Source organism: Crassostrea angulata, chromosome 4 (genome assembly GCF_025612915.1).
Source record: "Crassostrea angulata isolate pt1a10 chromosome 4, ASM2561291v2, whole genome shotgun sequence".
Taxonomy (NCBI): Eukaryota; Metazoa; Mollusca; class Bivalvia; order Ostreida; family Ostreidae; genus Magallana; species Magallana angulata.
Window position 1 is genome coordinate 28180751 of NC_069114.1, and position 20448 is coordinate 28201198.

The 20448-nt window shown below is 34.2% G+C and overlaps 2 protein-coding genes across 3 annotated transcripts; both read right to left on the minus strand.

The window, feature by feature from the left end:
- Positions 1-12: 12 nt before the first annotated feature.
- On the minus strand, positions 13-15743 carry LOC128181662 (V-type proton ATPase subunit B). Its single transcript, XM_052850138.1, has 14 exons — positions 15595-15743; positions 9502-9557; positions 9142-9240; positions 6558-6651; positions 6276-6353; positions 5172-5311; positions 4468-4572; positions 4160-4257; positions 3912-4035; positions 3476-3626; positions 3017-3099; positions 2208-2312; positions 1406-1535; positions 13-1096 (listed from the first exon to the last, which is right to left on the minus strand). The coding sequence occupies exons 1-14, from the start codon at positions 15728-15730 to the stop codon at positions 909-911; spliced, it is 1587 nt and encodes a 528-aa protein (XP_052706098.1). The 5' UTR covers positions 15731-15743; the 3' UTR covers positions 13-908.
- A 1920-nt stretch (positions 15744-17663) lies between these two features.
- Positions 17664-20159, minus strand: LOC128181161 (uncharacterized). 2 transcript variants are annotated; one of them, XM_052849456.1, is made up of 4 exons: positions 20000-20159; positions 19385-19505; positions 18846-18991; positions 17664-18352 (listed from the first exon to the last, which is right to left on the minus strand). In XM_052849456.1, exons 1-4 carry the CDS (start codon positions 20049-20051, stop codon positions 18198-18200), a joined length of 474 nt encoding a protein of 157 aa, XP_052705416.1. In that variant the 5' UTR covers positions 20052-20159; the 3' UTR covers positions 17664-18197. The 2 variants fall into 2 exon arrangements, with proteins under 2 accessions (XP_052705416.1, XP_052705415.1); XM_052849455.1 differs by having other exon boundaries at positions 17664-18388; positions 20000-20158.
- Positions 20160-20448: the final 289 nt, after the last annotated feature.

The window sequence follows — 20448 nt, forward strand, 5'->3', positions numbered from 1 at the left end:
TAAAATAATGCATTTATTATGAGTATTACTTTTATTTTCATTGTTTTTTTTATTCACAAATCAAATATATATATTACCTATATAATTTTTTATATCACAAAATTTACAGAGACAAGACAATTAGCTGGTAATACTTATTTTTCCTCTGCATCAAAAGTGACAATCATTGCCTTTTAATATATCACTGTTGTCTACTTAGATATATTTACAATCCGACTATAAACAAGTTTTCTATCACAAAGCTACTCTGAGTACTTGCTGTCATGGGAATCCCCTGCTTTCTAAAGTGGGCGTGTCAAAGTGTCAATTAATATGTAACTGTATATATATAAGTGTTAAAGTCGTAACTAATGAAGCCAAGACAAATACTACAGCACTCCATTTTCACATTCATTTTTTTTTTTAAATCTGCATACAATAAATGCCTAATTTTGCCTTTTAAAAGGCATTGTAAATAGAAATGAAGTGTCACAAGAAATCAGCATTATACACTACAGGATATAGACAGAATAATACCGTGTGTCCAATATATCTATGCTCTACAGTGACACATATATCACGGCCTAAATACGACTAGATTTTGCAACCAATCATAAAAAACAACAAACCTGACAAGATATTCACTATTATCAGCACTTCATACCAAATTCACATTACCGGTATATACTAAAAAAAATTTTTGGGTCCTTTCAAAGGGGAAACTTATATAACATTTTTGTAAGATATCATAACATGAAGAAATACCCTGACACAAAGAATAAATAGGGGGAAACGAGCACTATGTATCCAGCTTACAGTTCTAAGTCTTTGCAATATTGCCACTTGATACAAGCATGATTTGATCAATGATGTAGAATTGGAATGCACAAAGTCACTGCTGGAGGGGGGTGGGGCGGGGATGAGGGGTCCTATAGCTGGGTACTGTGTTCTGCGCCTTTACTGGGTCCAGCCCTGGTGTTCATCTTGTGAGCATCACGAGGATAGTATTTCTCTAGTGTAGACTGGGGAATTCTCTTTAACATCTGCTTGGGGAAAATTCGGAGCAACTGCCAACCAATGTCTAGAGATTCAAAGATTGTTCTATTTTCGTAGTGACCTAAAAAATAAAATAAAGAATTAAATAAATGTAAACATATGATGAAAAAAAAAGGATGCTCTACTACATTTCATATCACGGGCTTCGATAAATGCATACCACGGTTATAGTTTCCTTAAAATCAAAACAAATAATACTTGTTCATTTCAATTAGAAAAGATAATGCATATCAACATTGAGTATCAGTATTATGAAGTAGACTAGCGAGTTACATTTACAAACACAGTTATATATGAAGTAGATGCAGAGTTTACAATTAAAATCTAAATCTTCAACTATTAAGATTCTGACAATTGAAGTGTTTTGTACCTTGGGAGATGAAATTCTTCTCAAACTTGGTCAAGAATTCTAGATACAAGAGGTCATCAGGGGTCAGGGCCTCTTCTCCTACCACAGCCTTCATGGCTTGTACATCTTTACCAATGGCGTAACAGGCATACTGAAGAAGACATGTAAATCTCCATTAACTGATAACACTCAAATACATATACAGTTGAACTTTGATTTCTCGAATACAATAGATATGTCAAAGGGATTTGTAAGTCCCAACAACTTATTTTTGTAGTATTTTACCCTTGATATCTCGAATACTCGAAAAAATTTTAAACAGTCCCATCTAGTTTGATATAATGACGTTTGACTGTAGTGAAACATGTATTTTGAACAACAAATCTCTGTATAAACTGCTTTGAATAATTTCTGTAGAAATCATTTGAAAATCCTTTTTACCGGTAAATGGAAATTTTCTATCGTACCTTTATTACCAACCAATACAAAATACAAGTAATTTTAAAGACAAGATATTTTAGTTTCTGTTTGATACATGCTGGTTTTTGGGATAAAAACTTCCCACTTGAACTACAAGTAGCTTTATTGTGCGAGCCGAAAAACTGCCTCATTTGCAAGACATAGTGCTTAGTTTTGAACAAACTGTCTAGTTTATTCTCATAAAAATTCTGGGTAACTGCATTATAAATCCCTATAATACATTTTCAAACATTGAAAAGTTCATCAAATCAGGTAAACAGAATGTTGCTAATTAAAATTTCTCTGTATGTTAACACAATAATGAGAAAATTTAAAGGGATCACTGTATTTTACTGTGACTCACCAGTTGGTTAGAGACATCGGAGTGGTCTTCTCTTGTCATGCCTTCCCCAATAGCAGACTTCATCAATCGAGACAGTGAGGGTAAGACGTTGATTGGTGGGTAGATCTAAGGTGGGAATAATTCATTTCATTGAATAATGTAGCAGAGGATTCCATATTAAAGCTAAAATCACCTCAAACTGGTCAACAATGTTGACTCAACATCCAGAGCAGATATCCAGGGTAAATATCATGGTTTGGATAGAACATACTCACTTTCTAACATATCAACAATATTGTTACAAATTCTAAAGATAAAATGATCAAATTTGGCCACACTCGATCATTCTAAAAGTGTGCTGTTAAGTCAAAACTTTGAAAATTAAAGATGTTACATAGCTTAAATAAATATTTGTGTTTTTCTTTAAGCTATATAATTTCTTTTTGACAAAACATACTGTCATGTACAATAAGAATAACTGTGTCATTTAATACCATATTCATGTATTGGTAGTTACAAAATACGGTTTAAAAACTTTCAAAATATGTATTCTGGAATATATTTGACTGTAACAAATAGCAAATAAAGCTTTAAACAGCAACCAAAATTAAGATAACCTTTAATAACACTATCTTGTCTTAGTTGTACGTAAATTATACTTAAATTTTTTGCTACATCATTATTTATAATAAATAATAAATAAAATCCTCAAACTGAATTTTTATTAATTTTTAGCAATGACTGCTAAACAATGCCAAATATGAAAGTCTACTGCAATAGAGAAAACAAGGAGAGTCACTGGAGAGACGCCTGTATCCACCTGTCCTTACCTGTCTGTTGTGAAGCTGTCTGTCCACATAGATCTGTCCCTCTGTGATGTAACCAGTTAAATCAGGGATAGGGTGGGTGATATCTACAACATACAGTACCTCTATCAGCTATAAGTACCTCAATCAGCTATAATTCACAAAAGACCACATTGTATGGGCCAGGAATAGTAAACCCTGTCATAAGATTTTTTGTTTCTACTTGTTTTATTATAATAATCAGTTCTTAAACCTCCAGGAAATTAAACTAATGACCCTCAAAACAAATTTCAATAACATTTCTAGAATATAACTTTGATTGGGTTGTCTACATTTCTAAATTTGAGAAGATAATGAAATCTAAAAAATTGTTAACAGTACAAATAGCTAATGGAAATCTTGGTATATATATAAATAATTACCATCATTAAGGTTACTTGGTATGTATGACAAATGGAGATTTAGCTGTATTCTAATACTTACCGTCGTTTGGCATAGTTAAGATGGGAATCTGGGTAATGGAGCCATTCCGGCCCTCTACACGACCAGCTCTCTCGTATATTGTGGCTAAATCTGTGTACATGTAACCAGGGAAACCACGACGACCGGGGACTTCCTCTCTGGCTGCTGATACCTACATATAAACAGAACAACTTAGCAACCAAGCTGGCCAATTTTATCTATAATCTGAGATACCGTACTGTAGATTCATTATTTTATACAATTACTTAATTTTGAGGTTCAATTAATTAGTATTAAATTTTAAGAACATAAAACCCAATCTTTTGTTTTGATTTCCTACATTTCACAACTGTTAGAAAAATAAAAGTGAGACTTGGAAATTCAAACAATTTTGCAACGAAAAAAAGAATGACATTTAATATTTTGATGTTAACCCTATTATGAAGCCCTTACTAACCTCTCTCAAGGCGTCGGCGTAGGAGCTCATGTCTGTGAGGATGACCAGCACGTGCTTCTCACACTGATAAGCCAAGAACTCGGCCGTGGTTAAAGCTATTCTAGGAGTGATGATGCGCTCAATTCTAAAACACAAAGTGATACAGTGAGTTCAGAACTCTTGAGAACTGTTGACATTGAGTGTCTGATTGCTGACATCCAGCAATGAGTTACATTCCAAAACAACCTTGCTTACTGCAGGGTACTTACGTTGGGTCGTTAGCCAAGTTCAAGAATAAACACACATTCTCCATAGAACCGTTCTCTTCAAAGTCTTGTTTGAAGAATCTAGCTGCCTCCATGTTCACCTGTAATATACAGAGTACAGTGTATACCGCTTGTAGCGATTATCTTTCCTGACTTCATACAACCATACTTGGATCTATCAAACTGGAGTAAAAGCTTAAGTCTCCTCTTTATTTTCAATTACCTACAGACCTTTATGCATATGAATTTGCAAAGCAGTTCATTTTCCTTACAAACATTTTTTTTCATAACTGGTGTTGCAAAAAACTTACACCCATGGCAGCAAACACAATGGCAAAGTTATCTTCATGGTCGTCCAGCACGCTCTTCCCTGGAAGTTTGACCAGACCTCCCTGTCTACAAATCTGGGCGGCAATCTGAGGGGAGAGATCACATAAATAGGTCAGTGCTATCAAAATTTAAGTATAAAGACAGAAAAATTGTAATAGATGTATTGTATACAGGAAAATATTAGCCCCCATTTTATTTTCGCCCCTTTCCTTCTCTTTATCAATGAGGGAATTTAAGACTGGGGAAATTTCAATGTCTCAAATTATCTCTCTTTTAACACAAGTTTGGGTGGACGATGGGGAAAACTGTTTACAAGTGATGAAAATAACACAGGGCGAAAATAAGCCTGTATACAGTACTTTGAAAAGTACAATGTAAAGTAACAAAAGGAATATTTATGCCATAGAAAATTAATCTTTATTTTCTCGCAGGCTAAAGATTCTAAGGTAAATATTGACAAGTATGGTAATTGATCTCAATTTGAATGCATGATCTGCAAAATGGGGAATAACTCAATTTTCATATTTTCACTAAAATTGAAAAGCTCTTCCACAAAGATTTTATAAATGCAGCAGCATTTGACCTGATGTGACGGTGCCTAAAAAACAAAACATTATTTTTTATGGCCTAAAATGACAGATTTTTCTTGGTAGACACAAGTTTTCCTTAATTACATATGTCATACTTCATTGTGAGGGAGACCAGCAGCAGAGAAGATGGGGATCTTCTGTCCTCTGGCGATACTGTTCATGGTGTCAATGGCGGAGATGCCAGTCTGGATCATTTCCTCAGGGTAGATCCTAGACCAGGGGTTAATGGGCTGACCTATAGCAGATAAAAAACACTTTCCATAGACCAAAGAAGTCATTTACATGATCTTACACAAACACACCTACCAGTTAATATTCAAACATTTATCTCTACATAAAAAATCCTTGTACATTGTACAACATTTTAGTTGCTGGTAGTTTAATTAATTTTCTTTTTTTTCCCTTTCATAATAATGTTCATTTATTAGTTATTGAGGTTTAATTGTATAAAACAAAATTTCTGATACAAGCAGGCCAATCTTAGGATATGTATGTATATGTCAAAAATCTGTTTCTAGGCAGTCCACAGCAATAAGAAGAAGTCCTCAACTCTCTCTCTTCATAGTAAATCGTAAACATATCCATGACATCTAGTTTCAACTCAACTTGCTTTGTAATCTAGGTAGTCATTAGGTACTGATAAAATGGATGTCTCAGTAATCTTAACATGGATGTCTATTTGTCCTTTACTTGGATATTTAAGTATTGTTTTCAACTTTATATATATATCTAGGTAATCATAAACTCACAATGGATATCTAGGTTGTCCCTCATTTATACATTTAAGTACAATAATCAACTTAATGGAGATGTCTAGGTAATTATAAACTCACATTGAATCTGTAAGATTCAGCCACTCCTCAATTTTTTTGGACATCTAGTCAAAACTACATGTAATTTCAAATTGACATTTAAGTACCTGGTCCTGTTTATTTCACCAAGGATGTCAGTGTTGTCCTCAATTAATCTTGAATATCCAGGCAGTCCTCAACTCACCTTGAACATCAAGGTAGTCCTCAACCCACCTTGAATATCAAGTAGTCCTCAACGTACCTTGAACATCAAGGTAGTCCTCAATTTACATTGAATATCCAGGTAGTCCTCAACTCATTTTGGATATCTAGGTAGTTTTCAACTTATCTTGGGCATTTATGTAGTCCTTAACTTTATTTAATATATATTTCTAATTGTAAACTTACCTTGGATATCTAGGTAATCCTCGGCCAGTACTGGGGGCCCCCTGTCAATGGGTTTCCCTGATCCATTGAACACTCGACCTGAAACATATTAAAAAGCTTAAGATTTTTCTTATCCACAAATATATCCAGTCATTGCATATAAACTGTTTTAACATAATATCTTTATAGCCATGAGGAAAACAGTCAATAACTTTTGCAACAAAATTCAAAATTGTATTTTGTAAAGACTTAAGTGTACATAATACATGGCATTTAATGTTTTTTGGTGATATGTCCACTTACCTAACATGTCTTCTGACACAGGCATTCTCAGAATGTCTCCTGTGAACTCGCATAGTGTGTGTTTGGCATCAATTCCTGATGTTCCCTCAAACACCTACAAAGCCAGTCAAAGTTATGTACATCATTTTGAGTATTGGTACATGTACTTTTGTGTAACTTTGAACCTTAATTGAGACATCTTATTAGCTTTCTTGAGTTATCTCTCCTTCACTGACGAAGCATATACACTGTTCCCAATCATCTTGCATTAATTCTCATGCATATAGATAAGTAGTTTATGACTACATGAACTTTATAACTATCTTTCTAATTTACCTAACCTATCATTACAAGTTACATACAATTATGAAAATTTTAAAAAATATAAATAACAATGAAAAAAAAATCCATTCCAGACATACATGTAGTTGAATCAAATCTTTTTACTATAACTTCTTTTTTTATTTGGTGGGGTGGGTGGGGGGGGGTCATCTTGGCAAAACATAATTTACAAAGTACTCCAAAGGGTTAATACTACTGTGTAATTTCTCTATAACATATAATGATCAAACCTATAGTGACAAAATAGTGCAAGTGTTAATAATTTCCTTTTTCTTCCATATAACTATCACATCATCATTCCTTGAAAGTGTCATTGTTTTCTCCATTTTATTTTAGCATGATTGTTTTTTTTTTTCATTAAGTCTAATTCTTAATTTCAACTGTCTCTCACCACTTAACACATAGTTTATCATTTCATGCAGTTTAGCTAACATTATAGCTACAGCAATGATAATAAAGTCAACAATTGCCCCAAAGCATACAACATTTGACATTCCGTCCCTGACCAAATTTTACCTGTACTCAATCAAGAGTCTCAAGAATTAGATAAACATGCAGAACTTCACCCCCCAAAATCCTGGGTTTCTATGTACATAACCCTACTCCCTAGTCAATATACAGTGAGCTATAGATAACTGATCCTAAATCCCAGAGTAGGTGAAAGTCACCCTGGCAAAAATCACTCCCAAAATGTCCAATATCACTGCATTACAAAGGCAATATTTATTTAACATACATCACCACTACTAGATACTGTCTGCTGCCTTTTATTATCCAAATATGTTTGAAGTAGTATAAAAAAAATTGATTCATTATTGTGCACTACTGTCTTTTATAGATATATACAATACAATATGATGCTTCCGTTTTCCCTTGCTTCATATACTGTGTAAATTAACATATACACAAACAGGTTCTGGATGGTCAATTCACACAGTTTATAAAGTATGTGCAATGGCACAGATAGACTAACTAGGTCAAGCTTTGGGTAATATAGTATCTAGATATCAATGACCCAAAGTTTAATAAAACATTATCATAGTGTATCAATGTACTGAAGTATCGTCTTATTTTAGCTGGTATTGTATACAATAACTCCCACAAATTGTGATGGGATGAATTTGAGAAGATCTCTAAAGATCTATCGAATGAGCTGGATGAGAAAAATAAATAAAATTTGTTCATGAGGATGTCCATAACATTTACTGTATGATACATCTACCCTTACATACGATGAATATCTTTTTAAAGTACTGCATGAGTGATACTTAGCAAATAAAAAGTACTGTTTGTGTTGAGATATAGATCAGTTACCAACTAGGTTAATTAAGAGACAGCGGAGCCATCTACTAAATCACTTAATGTACTGAATACAGTGATATAGCATTACATTGTAAGTAGCTGGCTTCATCATGACACTGTCATGGACAATAATTGATCATTACTGCTACTGTGCACTATCATATGATTGCTGATTGAAATTAGATGAAATTACTATAATTATCTGTACAACTTAGCAAGTAAGGAACTCACTAAACTACTATTCAACCAATGGATATGAGGGAAAAAAACAATTACATGACACACACTACGTACACATCTCAACAGTATTTCATTCTGAACTAGATAGTACTTGTCTAACCACAAAATATAACTGAGGATTAAGAAGTACTTGAGCTACATCACTTACTCTGTGCACTTATGAGTACATGTACTGTACATTGTATATATATTATTACAATATTGCGATGAAACTTGATTGTCAACATGCTTATTAGAGTTAACAGTCAACAGAGAAGACAAACTTGGATTGCTTCTTTCAGGCTTGTGACATATCACGGTCTGATTAAGAATTACATATAAGCTGTGTGCTTCAGAGGCAATGAACTTATATGATGAATGTTCAGGTACACAGGGAAAAATATTAATGTACATGCCACAGTAGACCAGGTGTGTTATAGTCACTGTCCTCACTATACCTAGTGTGTGTGTCTGTGTGTACATGTGACTTGACTAATGCATGGTATATACATGTACTGCTGCAAGTTTCCACAACCATTTAATTTGCTGTTTACATCATTTTTGTACATCGAATTCACTAGTGCTTATAAGAACCTCGGAGCAGCTAGAGATCTATCTGAACCGGTCATTGCCACTGTCCTAATGTACAATTAGCAACATGTGGCTTTCTATCAAGTTGCTGGCTTCCATTGTACACCTGAGAGGTTTACAGGTGTGATACCTATGAGTAAGATGGATATACCTGTACTACAGCTTTGGATCCACTGACTTCCAACACCTGCCCCATTCTTGAACTTCCATCAGCCAAGGTCAACTGGACAATCTCGGCAAATTTTGGAAACTGAAAAATAGCAACATACATCTACTTTTAGCAGCATAAATGATTTAAGACCTTTCATCAATATTTCATCAATACATGTATCAACTACATGCACCAAATAGAATATTTCATACATTTTTTTTTTCATCATTTTTAAAATATCAATTACTCATACACGTCATGTATATATAAATGTTTGGAAAATGCATGTATATCTTTGATAAAAATAGAACTGTAACATCTGTCATCTGTAACTTTTGAGACAGCACAAGTAAGCTTTACCTTCACATCGTCCAAAATGACAAGTGGACCGTTGACACCAGACACAGTCTTGTATGCTGGAAAAGACATGAAAGCTTACATATGTACATACACTATAGGATTAAAAAAATGTCCATGTATTAACTTAAAGAAATTATCCTTCTCAAGAACTTTCAAATGGTCAAGAGTGGTAATTATATAATTTATATTTTAATAATTGAAGTTGACCAGAGGATAAACATGTTATCTTTAACAATGTGAGCTTTTTACATTTTTTAAGGTTGTTCCGTGTAAAAATATAAATGTATTCAACAACAGTTACCAAAAACACATGCTCAATAAACTATAATCCTTACAAATTGCTGCAAGTATTGTAATTAATACACATTCATTTTATTATCGATAACATCATTTTAATCAAACCAATCCTATTTGAATCCCATCTGACTGCATGTACAATCTTACTACAGAGTATAAGGAAGCACAGACACAGAAATCAATGGGACTCTGAGAGTTAGAGCCGAGAGGGAGAATCCAGTGGAGTGAGAGAGAGAGAGAGAGAGAGAGCCATCGTGGCCCGCGAAAATCTATAAGGAGATCAATGGAACAGTTTGTAGGTAGACAATAAGAGACATTTCGCGTAAAGGGAAGGGATGGGATCAATACCAATAGCAATGCAGCCATCGGAAATCTCCGTAGCCGCTTGTGGGTGCAGGATAGTAATTTTTATTTATATCCTACACACTGAAGTCCATGGATGATTTAATACAACTTCATATTTATTTGCTTTATCTGTCATCAAAATTCAAAGTATTCTTTGGATCAAATCAAAGGCAGGTTTATATCCTGGAGATTGATGTTACTATTCACGACATTTCTAAATTCTTTTTTTTTTACATTTAAAACAGCTACTCAAATATTTATTTCTTAAAGGTACACAGGAAAAATTACCACTCTAGAGAAATGATCAGGATAATGGTCACCTAATCCAATCAAACAACTATGTATTAATATCATCATAGGCATATTCATGTACACTACACAGGGAATGGGATGATTACTTCAGCTTTGTTTTGTTTACAACATTAATTGTGTGACCAAAAGGCAATTCATATCAATTGTTTCTATGGAAGGTAATCGTGTTCAAAAATCCAGACATGTAAACTTGTAAATCCGAATATGCAATCGTGTTGATGTGTGATCCTGAGCATGAATATGTGTAATTCTGATCGTGTAACCTATAAAACTCGGGCATAAACACGTGTAAGATTTGACTCAGTTCCTTCACATGATGCACATTTTGCAACTTTATTGTTTACATTAGTTAATTAAACCTTCAACTTTGCACACTTTCAATCCGTAGTTTCTGCATTTGTAACTTCAGGCTCGGCAATAGCACATCTGACATGATACAAATTGACAAATGTAAAGTCTACAAGTTTGTCGAATTTTGACATGACCTTATATGGAAACAGTGACGTCACTGATAGAAAAAGGCTAGCTGCAGGTAAAGGCATGCCGTAATCGCCGGAATAGGGACGGAATAAATAAAATAAATATATTAGGTAAGCCTATAATCATATTATCTCTGGATAACAACATTTCATAGAGTATTATTTTTCGGAAAATTAAATTATGAGATTGGTGTACATTTAATCAAGAGAATGTATAAAAGATGCGAGTAAAGAATTCGATCGGCTTCAGATATCCTCTTAGAACTGAAAAAAATACATTTAATGACTTTGTTTGAATACACGTGTATAAAGATATATACGCATTTTTATTCATAGGCGTCTGAACCGGGAGGGGGGGGGGGCTAGGGGGGGGGGGGGACTTAGCCCCCCACCACCCCCACTTTTTTGCCAAGTTAGACCTAACCATTAGGAACATAGCAACAGGGAGGATTCAACCCCCCCCCCCCACCCTACTTTTTCCTCCCAACAAACAAAATTGTTCCTTAAAAGACCTTAAAGAGAATGAATTATTAATAGTTTATTTAAAATTAGAGTCATAGTAGGTATACTATATGTAGCCCCCCCCCCCCCACCACCACCACCACCACGGATTAGGAATTTCATGATTTGGGGGGGGGGGGGGGGGGAATTGGACAGGTAAGATTGGAGTTATTGGTATACCCTCCCCCACGGATTAGAATTTTCATGATTATGGGAATTCTTGTCAATATTTTTCATGATTAGTTTAGCCCCCCCCCCCCCCCCCCCCGTCGATTTGCTTCCGATGCCACTGTTATTAGAGTACATGCAACAAGGTGTTAAAGTATAGGCCTCGGCTGAATTAAGAAAATATCTCCAAATGCATCCTTATCGCTACCAAAAAGTTGTGACAAGACCCCCCCCCCTCCCCTCCACGCGAAAAATTACACGGGGTCTGTCAGCTGAGTTGCAAAGTTATCGTGAAATTAAAATGTGTATAAATTGTTTTAAGAATTGTTTCTTTGCATTGTCGGCAATATATAGGAAAAAAAGCCTATCATGAAGGTAAAAATTAACATTTTAAAAAAATTATTTAAAGCAATTATTACGGGATTGAGTATGACGTCCTGAATGTCGGTTCAATACAGACTCACTTTGTGAAGTTGGCTGATAAAAAATTTCTGAAGAGCTAGTATAATACAGCTCTACAGCCATTTGTGAACTAGCTGCAGGTCTGTAGCTCCCTGTTTAAAAATACAGATGGACGATCTTTGAGCTACAGTGCCTCCCATAGTAAAACTTCAATTTACGGCGCCCAAAAATTATGCGCTAGTTTTTTTATTATTATTATTGAAGATTGTGTTATTATTTATCTTTCACTTACACAACAACAAAAAGTATAAATACACGTAAAGTAACATAAATTTTTCCGCGAAAAGAAGATGGGTGAATAAGGCGTGTAAACTGCCCACATGCGGAGAGATAAGATACTATAAAATTAAAGTGTCAACAAATCTCATGATTTCTTTCTAAATTATTGAAAACAATGTATATTTACCATAACATCGATTAATAACCCTTCCATTTGTTAAATGTTTGGAATAATGTTGATTTAAAATGGCGTATGCGTGTCAAAACCTCCAAATAGTGGCATTTTTAGAACTTCAATGACTTTTGTTTTTTAGAGTGGGTCAGAGCTCCATATTTTTGTCATAATCTATATAAGGTTTAAAGAAAATCAAACCAATTTCAATCAACACAAACGTGGAGAGATGACCCACTATACTTAAAAAATGTCATTTTGTATCGCAGCATTTGAACGTTTTAGAAAAATAATACAAGTCCGTAAATTTGTGGATGAAGTCAGATATAGCATTTAACAATGAAGATTGTTGTGACTGAAATGGCTCAAATGTTAGAGCACCAGGTATTAGATAACATTACAGAGCTAGGGTTTTTAGGTTGAGGGTTCGATACAACCAACATTTTATAAAAAAAATTTTCTTATCGTTTATTAAAATTTTCAAAACTGAATATAGTTAGAAATTGTGCTTTTGTAAACTTGTATTATAATATTTTCAAGTATATTTAGTTGGAAAAATGTTTAAATTTTAAATTGTATTTTATGACTAAATCAAATGGGCATTTGCGCTATCTTGTTCCCCCATCTTCTTACCAAATCCTTGCAGGTCGTTTGTTCTAACTAATTCAGAAAAATAACAAGAGTAAAAATGGGGTACTCTATATGCAATGTTTTTGCCCAAAATAACTAAGTTCAACAGCTGATATTTTTATCGATTATCAGAAATCAAAATCCTAGCAATTTGCATACTTCTGATATATACGTATAAATGATCTGCAAAAGAACAACTTCCTATCTTAAAAACTGTTCGAGGAGTTACCAGTACAATAAGGGTACCTTTTTGACAGCCACTCGCCCGTCTGCAATTTTTACTATTTCAATAATCGGAAACCCGGTTAAAATTTCACTCTCGAAATTCTTAGAATTCAGAAGCAATGGAGTTACATGGGACCTCACGGCGGTCTTCGAACCCCATGCCGCTCAAAATATATTTACCCCCTTAGGAAATTTCTTGATCCGTCTCATTTCTAGAAAAGAGTACGCATTTACTTATATTCCAGTTTAAATTACATGTCAATTTTTTTTAGAGATATAAGATATTAGGCATTTCCTTTTATAATACCATAAGAATTATATTATGGAAATTAGCGCATTCGTTACATCGGCAACGATTTTTTTTTCTACATGAACATCTTCCTTTTTGGTCCAGTTTCAATCATTCCTCAATTTTTTTTCTAAAAGTAATACCGGTGTTTTCGATAGAAAAGATGTCGTTCATTAAAAGCTTATTGCAACAGTTTAGCTGAATATTATGTTTATTTTTCGTTCATTCCGGTCCGGCGGATACGGTATGCCTTTTCCCGCAGCAAGGCAGTTGCCATATAAGGTCATGTCAAAATTCGACAAACTTGTAGACTTTACATTTGTCAATTTGTATCATGTAAGATGTGCTATTGCCGAGCCTGAAGTTACAAACGCAGAAACTACGGATTGAAAGTGTGCAAAGTTGAAGGTTTAATTAACTAATGTAAACAATAAAGTTGCAAAATGTGCATCAAGCGAAGGAACTGAGTCAAATCTTACACGTGTTTATGCCCGAGTTTTATAGGTTACACGATCAGAATTACACATATTCATGCTCAGGCTCACACATCAACACGATTACATATTCGGATTAACAAGTTTACATGTCTGGATTTTTGAACACGATTACCCTCCATATGTTTCAGCATAAACAAAATTTTATAAAAAGTTCCTAGTTCCTGCAATGTATGGTTGTTTTATTTTCTTACCTGGGAATTTAAATTGCCTATATTTGTTACCACTAGCCACCTAATAAAGTGCCACATCCTGTTTAACTTTCAGCAATAATATAACTTTAGCCACCTTACAAAAAGAGTTTTAATTTCAATAACACTCTGTGACAGAAATACTGCCACCACCACTAGTTCGCCATTACAAAATGAATTCTCCTTAAAAATTGATATATAGATTTTCCTATTAACAAAAATGGTACAGAAGCTATAAAAAAACCTATTTCACAATATTTCATTTAATTAACATGTACCTCAATACTATTTAAATATAAATAAATTCAAATGCAATTGCTTATATGCATACTCTATCTTCTTGCTCTTATCTATGAACTTCTTAATAATTTTAATTTGTATATATGTACTCCTAACTGCATCCCGATCACTATCTAAACAAAAAATTTGGGGCTGACAGTGCAAGTGCACAAGTCAATAAATCAATAAATGTTTTGAAATGCTCTTAAGTGTGCATGCATTTACTTGCATTTCTTTTCTTCAGTGCAATTCAATCTGTTTTTGTCTTGCTATTAGAATATATGTCTATATTTTCATGTAAACCCTATACATTGAGATTCTCACAAGGAAAAAAAAATGAATTTCTCTTCAAATGAATTTCAAAGGCCTAAATTCATTAGAAAGGCCTTATCATTTCATGTACCATACATTACAGTATATACCTCCACAGGGCTCTTAATTTTTGTGTATAAACATGCAATACCAATCTTTCTCTGTGTAAATTTATAACGAAACATGCAATTCTTTTTCCGAAATTGCCATGATTTTTGCAGCAAAATTAACAGATTCTGAAGTTAGCCAAATTATACATGTCAGATGAAGATTTACTTCACGACATTTTACAGCTGTAACATATTTAATTATTATCGAAATTCTCCGCGACTTGACATCATTCAAATTAAAAACAGAATGCATTAATACTCAAAAGAGCACTGAGATGGGGTGGGATGGGGGTAGGGTATATATCAAGTCCTAGCCACCCACCAAGTAAATCCTTGTACAGAACAAAATGCATTATTATCATACATCATGTAATTCCATTTCAACAGAACAGTCAACGCTGCTCAAGTAGAATGGTTTATTTATTAATGGCGACATTTTCTTGAATTATCTATGGAGGACATATAGGTTATACAGTTATACCCTGGGCCACACAACCCAGGTATCTTACCCACGTATTACGCGTACCGGTGTTGTTCGGGACACCCTGTGGGCGAGAAAGGAGAATTGTGGGCAATATCCACCTCTACCAGCGAAAAATTTCACTTACTGATTCTTGGTTGTGAAATATAATCCCTCGTTATTGCCATTTTGTGCGTATTCATCGCCGCCAGATCGGCCAGCGGCCCGTTCAACGAATTCATATCCATTTTCCCTGTCTTCGCCATCTTTGAAGTAATGATCATGTGACATATGAAAAGTCACGCGAACTCTTGAAAGGGGAATAACTCTCATACACGGGAAGGGGGGTTGGGCTTATGAAAAATAACCTATTTTGCAATTTAAGAGGGCTCGATGGTCATGACCATTTTTAGACCGTATTTTTCTTCTTTCAAAAGAAGAGCTTTATATAAGAATATAGGAAAATGCCTACATAAACAGGTTAAAAGGTTATAATATATGAACTCAAAATCTCCTATCAAAGAATACATGTAGTTTTATAAATAGCTAAAGACGATATATCTTAAAAATTTAAAAGAAGATCTGACGGCTAATTTGTAATCTACCTAGTCTCCTTGACAAATAATTTCTTTAAGGTTACATGTATTTTGAGATTTATTTAACTTTCATATTGCCATTCCCTCCAATTTTTTTTTTATAGATAATAACAAGTTTGACAATTGATATTTCTGTGGAATATTTTAATGCAGTCAAAATGCATTGTCTGGTTATTCAGGATGGCCAGAATTTGAGAATCATACAAAAATTCTGAATATCAAAAGCATTGAAAATGAAAATGCTGGATCATTTTTTCCTACACGTTCATTATGTATAATTTCCGACCACTTTTTCTTCAAATTGAATTTTTTTAATGTAAAGAGTAGCCTTTGAGAGATATTCCTCCTATAAGGTTAAGTACTCGCCCGACCTTTTCCAGGTTTTTAGAATGTAATTAATGATACATTTTGATGCAGTAAAAACTGTTGTCAGTGGTTTTCCCCCATATTCTACCGCTAGGACTGTCCAGTTATCAGGTTATACGGCTGTATTATTTCCTTAGGGCGGCATGAATTTCTTGTGTGTCCATCTCCCTAGCGTTGACATTCCCCATATAGATCTGACAGTAAATTTAACAAAATCAGAATTCAAAACTTTGTTTAAGTTATGGAATACTATTTTATTTTTAGAGTGTGGCAACTTTTGCATTTATCTGTCTATCTTCGAGTTGCTGCTTAGACGAATTTTAAACTTTTGAACAACTGACATAAACTGAATTGTACTTGTTGATGAGTTTTATTGTTTTCCAATGAGTTGAACTGCCCCGAAACCTGTTATTGCAAAGGCATTTTATCTGATCTTGTAATGTATTTTTATACTAGTATATTACTTTCATAAGACAGTTTGATATCATTCATATTTCCTGGTGTTATATGTTGAAATGAAGTGCGACATAATAAGATAAATGAAATTTTATAAAGATTGTTGAAAAATCAAAGTGTCTCTTTTAGAATATACATATCATTTTATGATAATATCAGGCATATCAAAATTTAAGGGATTTTGGTCGTCCGTTTTCTCGAGTCGAAAAAAAAGTGATTTTGTCTTTAGAGGCCTTCTTTCAATTATATCCATGTACTAACTTCACCAACATTTTTATGAATTTCTGTTATTTACACGACCCTATTAGTTCATTAAATAATCATTATCATATTGTATTATCTTGAGTGATATGTCATTAACTTTTTAATTGAATATCTTCAACATAGGTACAATGTACATGTATTTCCACTCAGAATCATGTAGTGCAAAAATAGATACGTTTTTTTTTTGTATTGAACATTAATTGCATTTAGGCTCTATATTGTTAAAATTGAACATAACTGCTATGGTATCTTCATCTATGAAAAACCCCATATTTTAAAATCATCAATAATGAATTGTTTGTAACATCATATAAATGTTCATTACATGCATGCAGTAATTTACCTTATGTTCTGCTCTTATATTCGAATTATCTCTCTTCGTCTGAATGTGCTGAATATAAACTAGAACATAATCCTTTTAATACTTAGCGGTTTTATATCCATTTTTATTGTTATATATATAATTATCGCAAGAACTTGAAGATAAAAAATAGTAATAAAGCTCAAGGGAAAAAAAACAACAAATAAAATTAAACGCTGTAAAATTGCTTTATTATTTTTTTTTACATTACGCTATCCAATACACTTTAACACAAAGTAGAATGTGTAGAAACATTCCTTGCTTCCATCAAACTTTTGTGAGGATTTTGAGCAGCTAGTTAATGGTGACTGAATGAATAGCCTTGTTTTGTAACCTCACAATCCATTCAATAAAAACTATGAGGTCACAATTAAGATACATATATATCGCAATAAAAAAATAATAATAACAGAACAATATTTACAAAGAATATCTCAGTATTGTCATGTGTTTAGGTATCGTTAACTTTGACCAAGAGTTGAAGTTTTTTTTTAACATGTATACAATTGTGATTTACATTCAATTGATAAAATGAAAATTAATGTATAAAAAAACCATGCGCATGTCATAATACAATGCACATGTAATCTGTATTATAAAACCACACGGTATTCAATATCAAATGTAGTAAACATTCTTCAAAAACATTAATATTCAATTTAAACACAGAAAAGGGCTCATTGAATTCTTGAATCCTTCTCCATCTCTTCAGATGGGTTCTGTGGGGTGCGGCGACAGGTCGTCTGGCCCTCCTCTAGCCCCGACAGTGGCCATGGGAGCCGGGGGTGGGTGGTCGTACGCCGGCGGTGGTCCGAGTGGAGCCCCCGGGAAGCCTTGGTTCAGGTAGCCTGGCTCTGGTTCACCTGCAGGTGGTAATCCATATCCCATGTAAGGGTGATCTTAAAACAGAAAAGTCCCAAACACCTACAGTAACTTTGATCCGCTGGGGTGGGGTATTGGGGTGGGGGTCAAAGTATCATAATTTGAATTATTTTAATTTTTAAACGACGCGGATCAAAGTTCATCTATGTATAGTAGTAGTTCCACTTCTATGAAATATGGAATAGATATTGTGCATTGGTATATACATATGTAATTCTTTACATAATATCGAAACAGGTGTTTATATGGTAAGTGAAAATAAGAAATTCTCTCAAGTTTGAACTACTATGGTTATACATAAATGAGAGAGAGAGAGAGAGAGAGAGAGAGAGAGAGAGAGAGAGAGAGAGAGAGAGAGAGAGAGAGAGATAATGTTAAAAAGATAAAAGGTTTGTTATTTTTTTAAGGATTATAAACAGATGAATTGGTCTTGGGACCTTTTTTTTAACCACTACATGCAAAAACTATACTTACTGATGTTAAACTCAAACCCATCCTCAATCTCTTCTTCTTCCTTCTTTTTCTTCTTCTTCTTGGAGATGTAGCAGTACACGATGACGCCAGCGACGATGGCGATGGCCAATAGAGCCCCGATCACACCCCCAGCGATAGCCCCCGAGCTGAAACAGACAAACCAGACTTAGATAGCTTGACGGTCATGTCCATGGGGGCAAATTTTTTCCCTTCAGTTCTTACTTGACATAATATACTTTGGCTGTCAATACTTCTATGGACTTGATAAAATTTCAATTTTTTTTCCTTCAGTTTTTACTTGATATAATATACCTTGGTTGTCAATAATTCTGTGGACTTGATAAAATTTTGAATGACAAAAAAGAAAAGAAATGGAGAAAAACAGAACGAAAAATGCAATGATGATGAGAAAAATTGAAAGAAAAAAAAATGTTAAGAAATTGCAAGAATTCAAAACGTGTTCTTTCTGATTAAGATTTCAGAAACTCGGGAAAATCAATGGATCTCAAAAATAGTTTGATGTAGAAAAGTAGACGTACTTGATCTTGTTACAGCACTCTCTGTCGTGTGAGTATCCACAGCATCCGTCCGCACAGTACATATAGTAGGTGTTGATGTTGTTTGAGTAGTACGTCAGGCAATAGTCCGCATAGCTGTGCTCTACAAGACAGGGACTGAAAAATTTTATTCAAATTCCTTGGAATTGCAATGCATGTGGCGATCCAGAATTTGTTCCCAGGAGCCAGAGGGGGGTGTCGGAAGCAAATTGAAATGGGGGGGGGGGCTTGACTTCAAGCAAAACAGGGTGGGTGGGTGAGTGGTTGTTTGTTGGGGCTAAGCCCGCTCTAGCCCCCCCCCCCCCCCCCCCACCCCTTCCGACTCCCGACGCATTTGCCATTCCTAGATCTGCACTTACAATATTTTTTTTTTTAATTTATTCAGGTTGGCCCGTAACAGTATTAAAAAAAGTGGGGTATGCTAAAAAAAATGTTCTTTACCAGCTGGAAAGAGAAAGATAAACGATAGCAATTTACTTTTATGGTCATAAAGAATTTGTGGTATATAATTCACATTCGTGTCTTGATAGTACAATTGCACTGTTGAAAAATATGCTGCGACATTCTGACTCGTCTTCTATAGATCTATGCACGTACCTGTTAGAAGAATGACACAGAGCAGCAGAATGGAAATCAAAAATTTCTCCATTTTTGATTAATATGTCAAATTAATCGTCACGAATTAAATAATTTCTTTTCCATTTTTCAACACGTCCACTTCTGTGGGCCAAATACTAAGTAAATCCACTGTATCAAGTATGCAACAGTAATCGAAAACTTAAATAAAAAAATCGGTGTGTATTCAAAGTAACCTAGTAAAATCTGGTCGTGTAATCCCGTTAATCCGTTTCATGACCGGGTTCTTATGGATTTAAAACGAAACGACACACTTAGCATTGTTTTCATAACAAGTTAGCAAAAGGGCAGAAATTGTTCTGCAGGATTTACTAATTTTAAAATTATCTCTTTCTTTACGTTACTGTTACACCATGTTACACGGGATTTGACAAACACGCCCATCCAACATATTGATTTTTTTAATTTAG

What these genes read in the sequence shown, in the direction of transcription:
- LOC128181161 (XM_052849455.1), bottom strand. Translation starts at nt 20,051, where the DNA reads ATGGAGAAATTTTTGATTTCCATTCTGCTGCTCTGTGTCATTCTTCTA. An exon ending in CTGTGTCATTCTTCTAACAG is followed by an intron (nt 19,506 to 19,999) that starts GTACGTGCATAG and finishes CCTGTCTTGTAG; the next exon opens with AGCACAGCTATGCGGACTAT. An exon ending in TGGGTTTGAGTTTAACATCA is followed by an intron (nt 18,389 to 18,845) that starts GTAAGTATAGTT and finishes TTCTGTTTTAAG; the next exon opens with ATCACCCTTACATGGGATAT.
- LOC128181662 (XM_052850138.1), bottom strand. Translation starts at nt 15,730, where the DNA reads ATGATCATTACTTCAAAGATGGCGAAGACAGGGAAAATGGATATGAAT. An exon ending in TATTTCACAACCAAGAATCA is followed by an intron (nt 9,558 to 15,594) that starts GTAAGTGAAATT and finishes TGTCTTTTCCAG; the next exon opens with CATACAAGACTGTGTCTGGT. An exon ending in ACGCCGACGCCTTGAGAGAG is followed by an intron (nt 3,627 to 3,911) that starts GTTAGTAAGGGC and finishes GTTTATATGTAG; the next exon opens with GTATCAGCAGCCAGAGAGGA.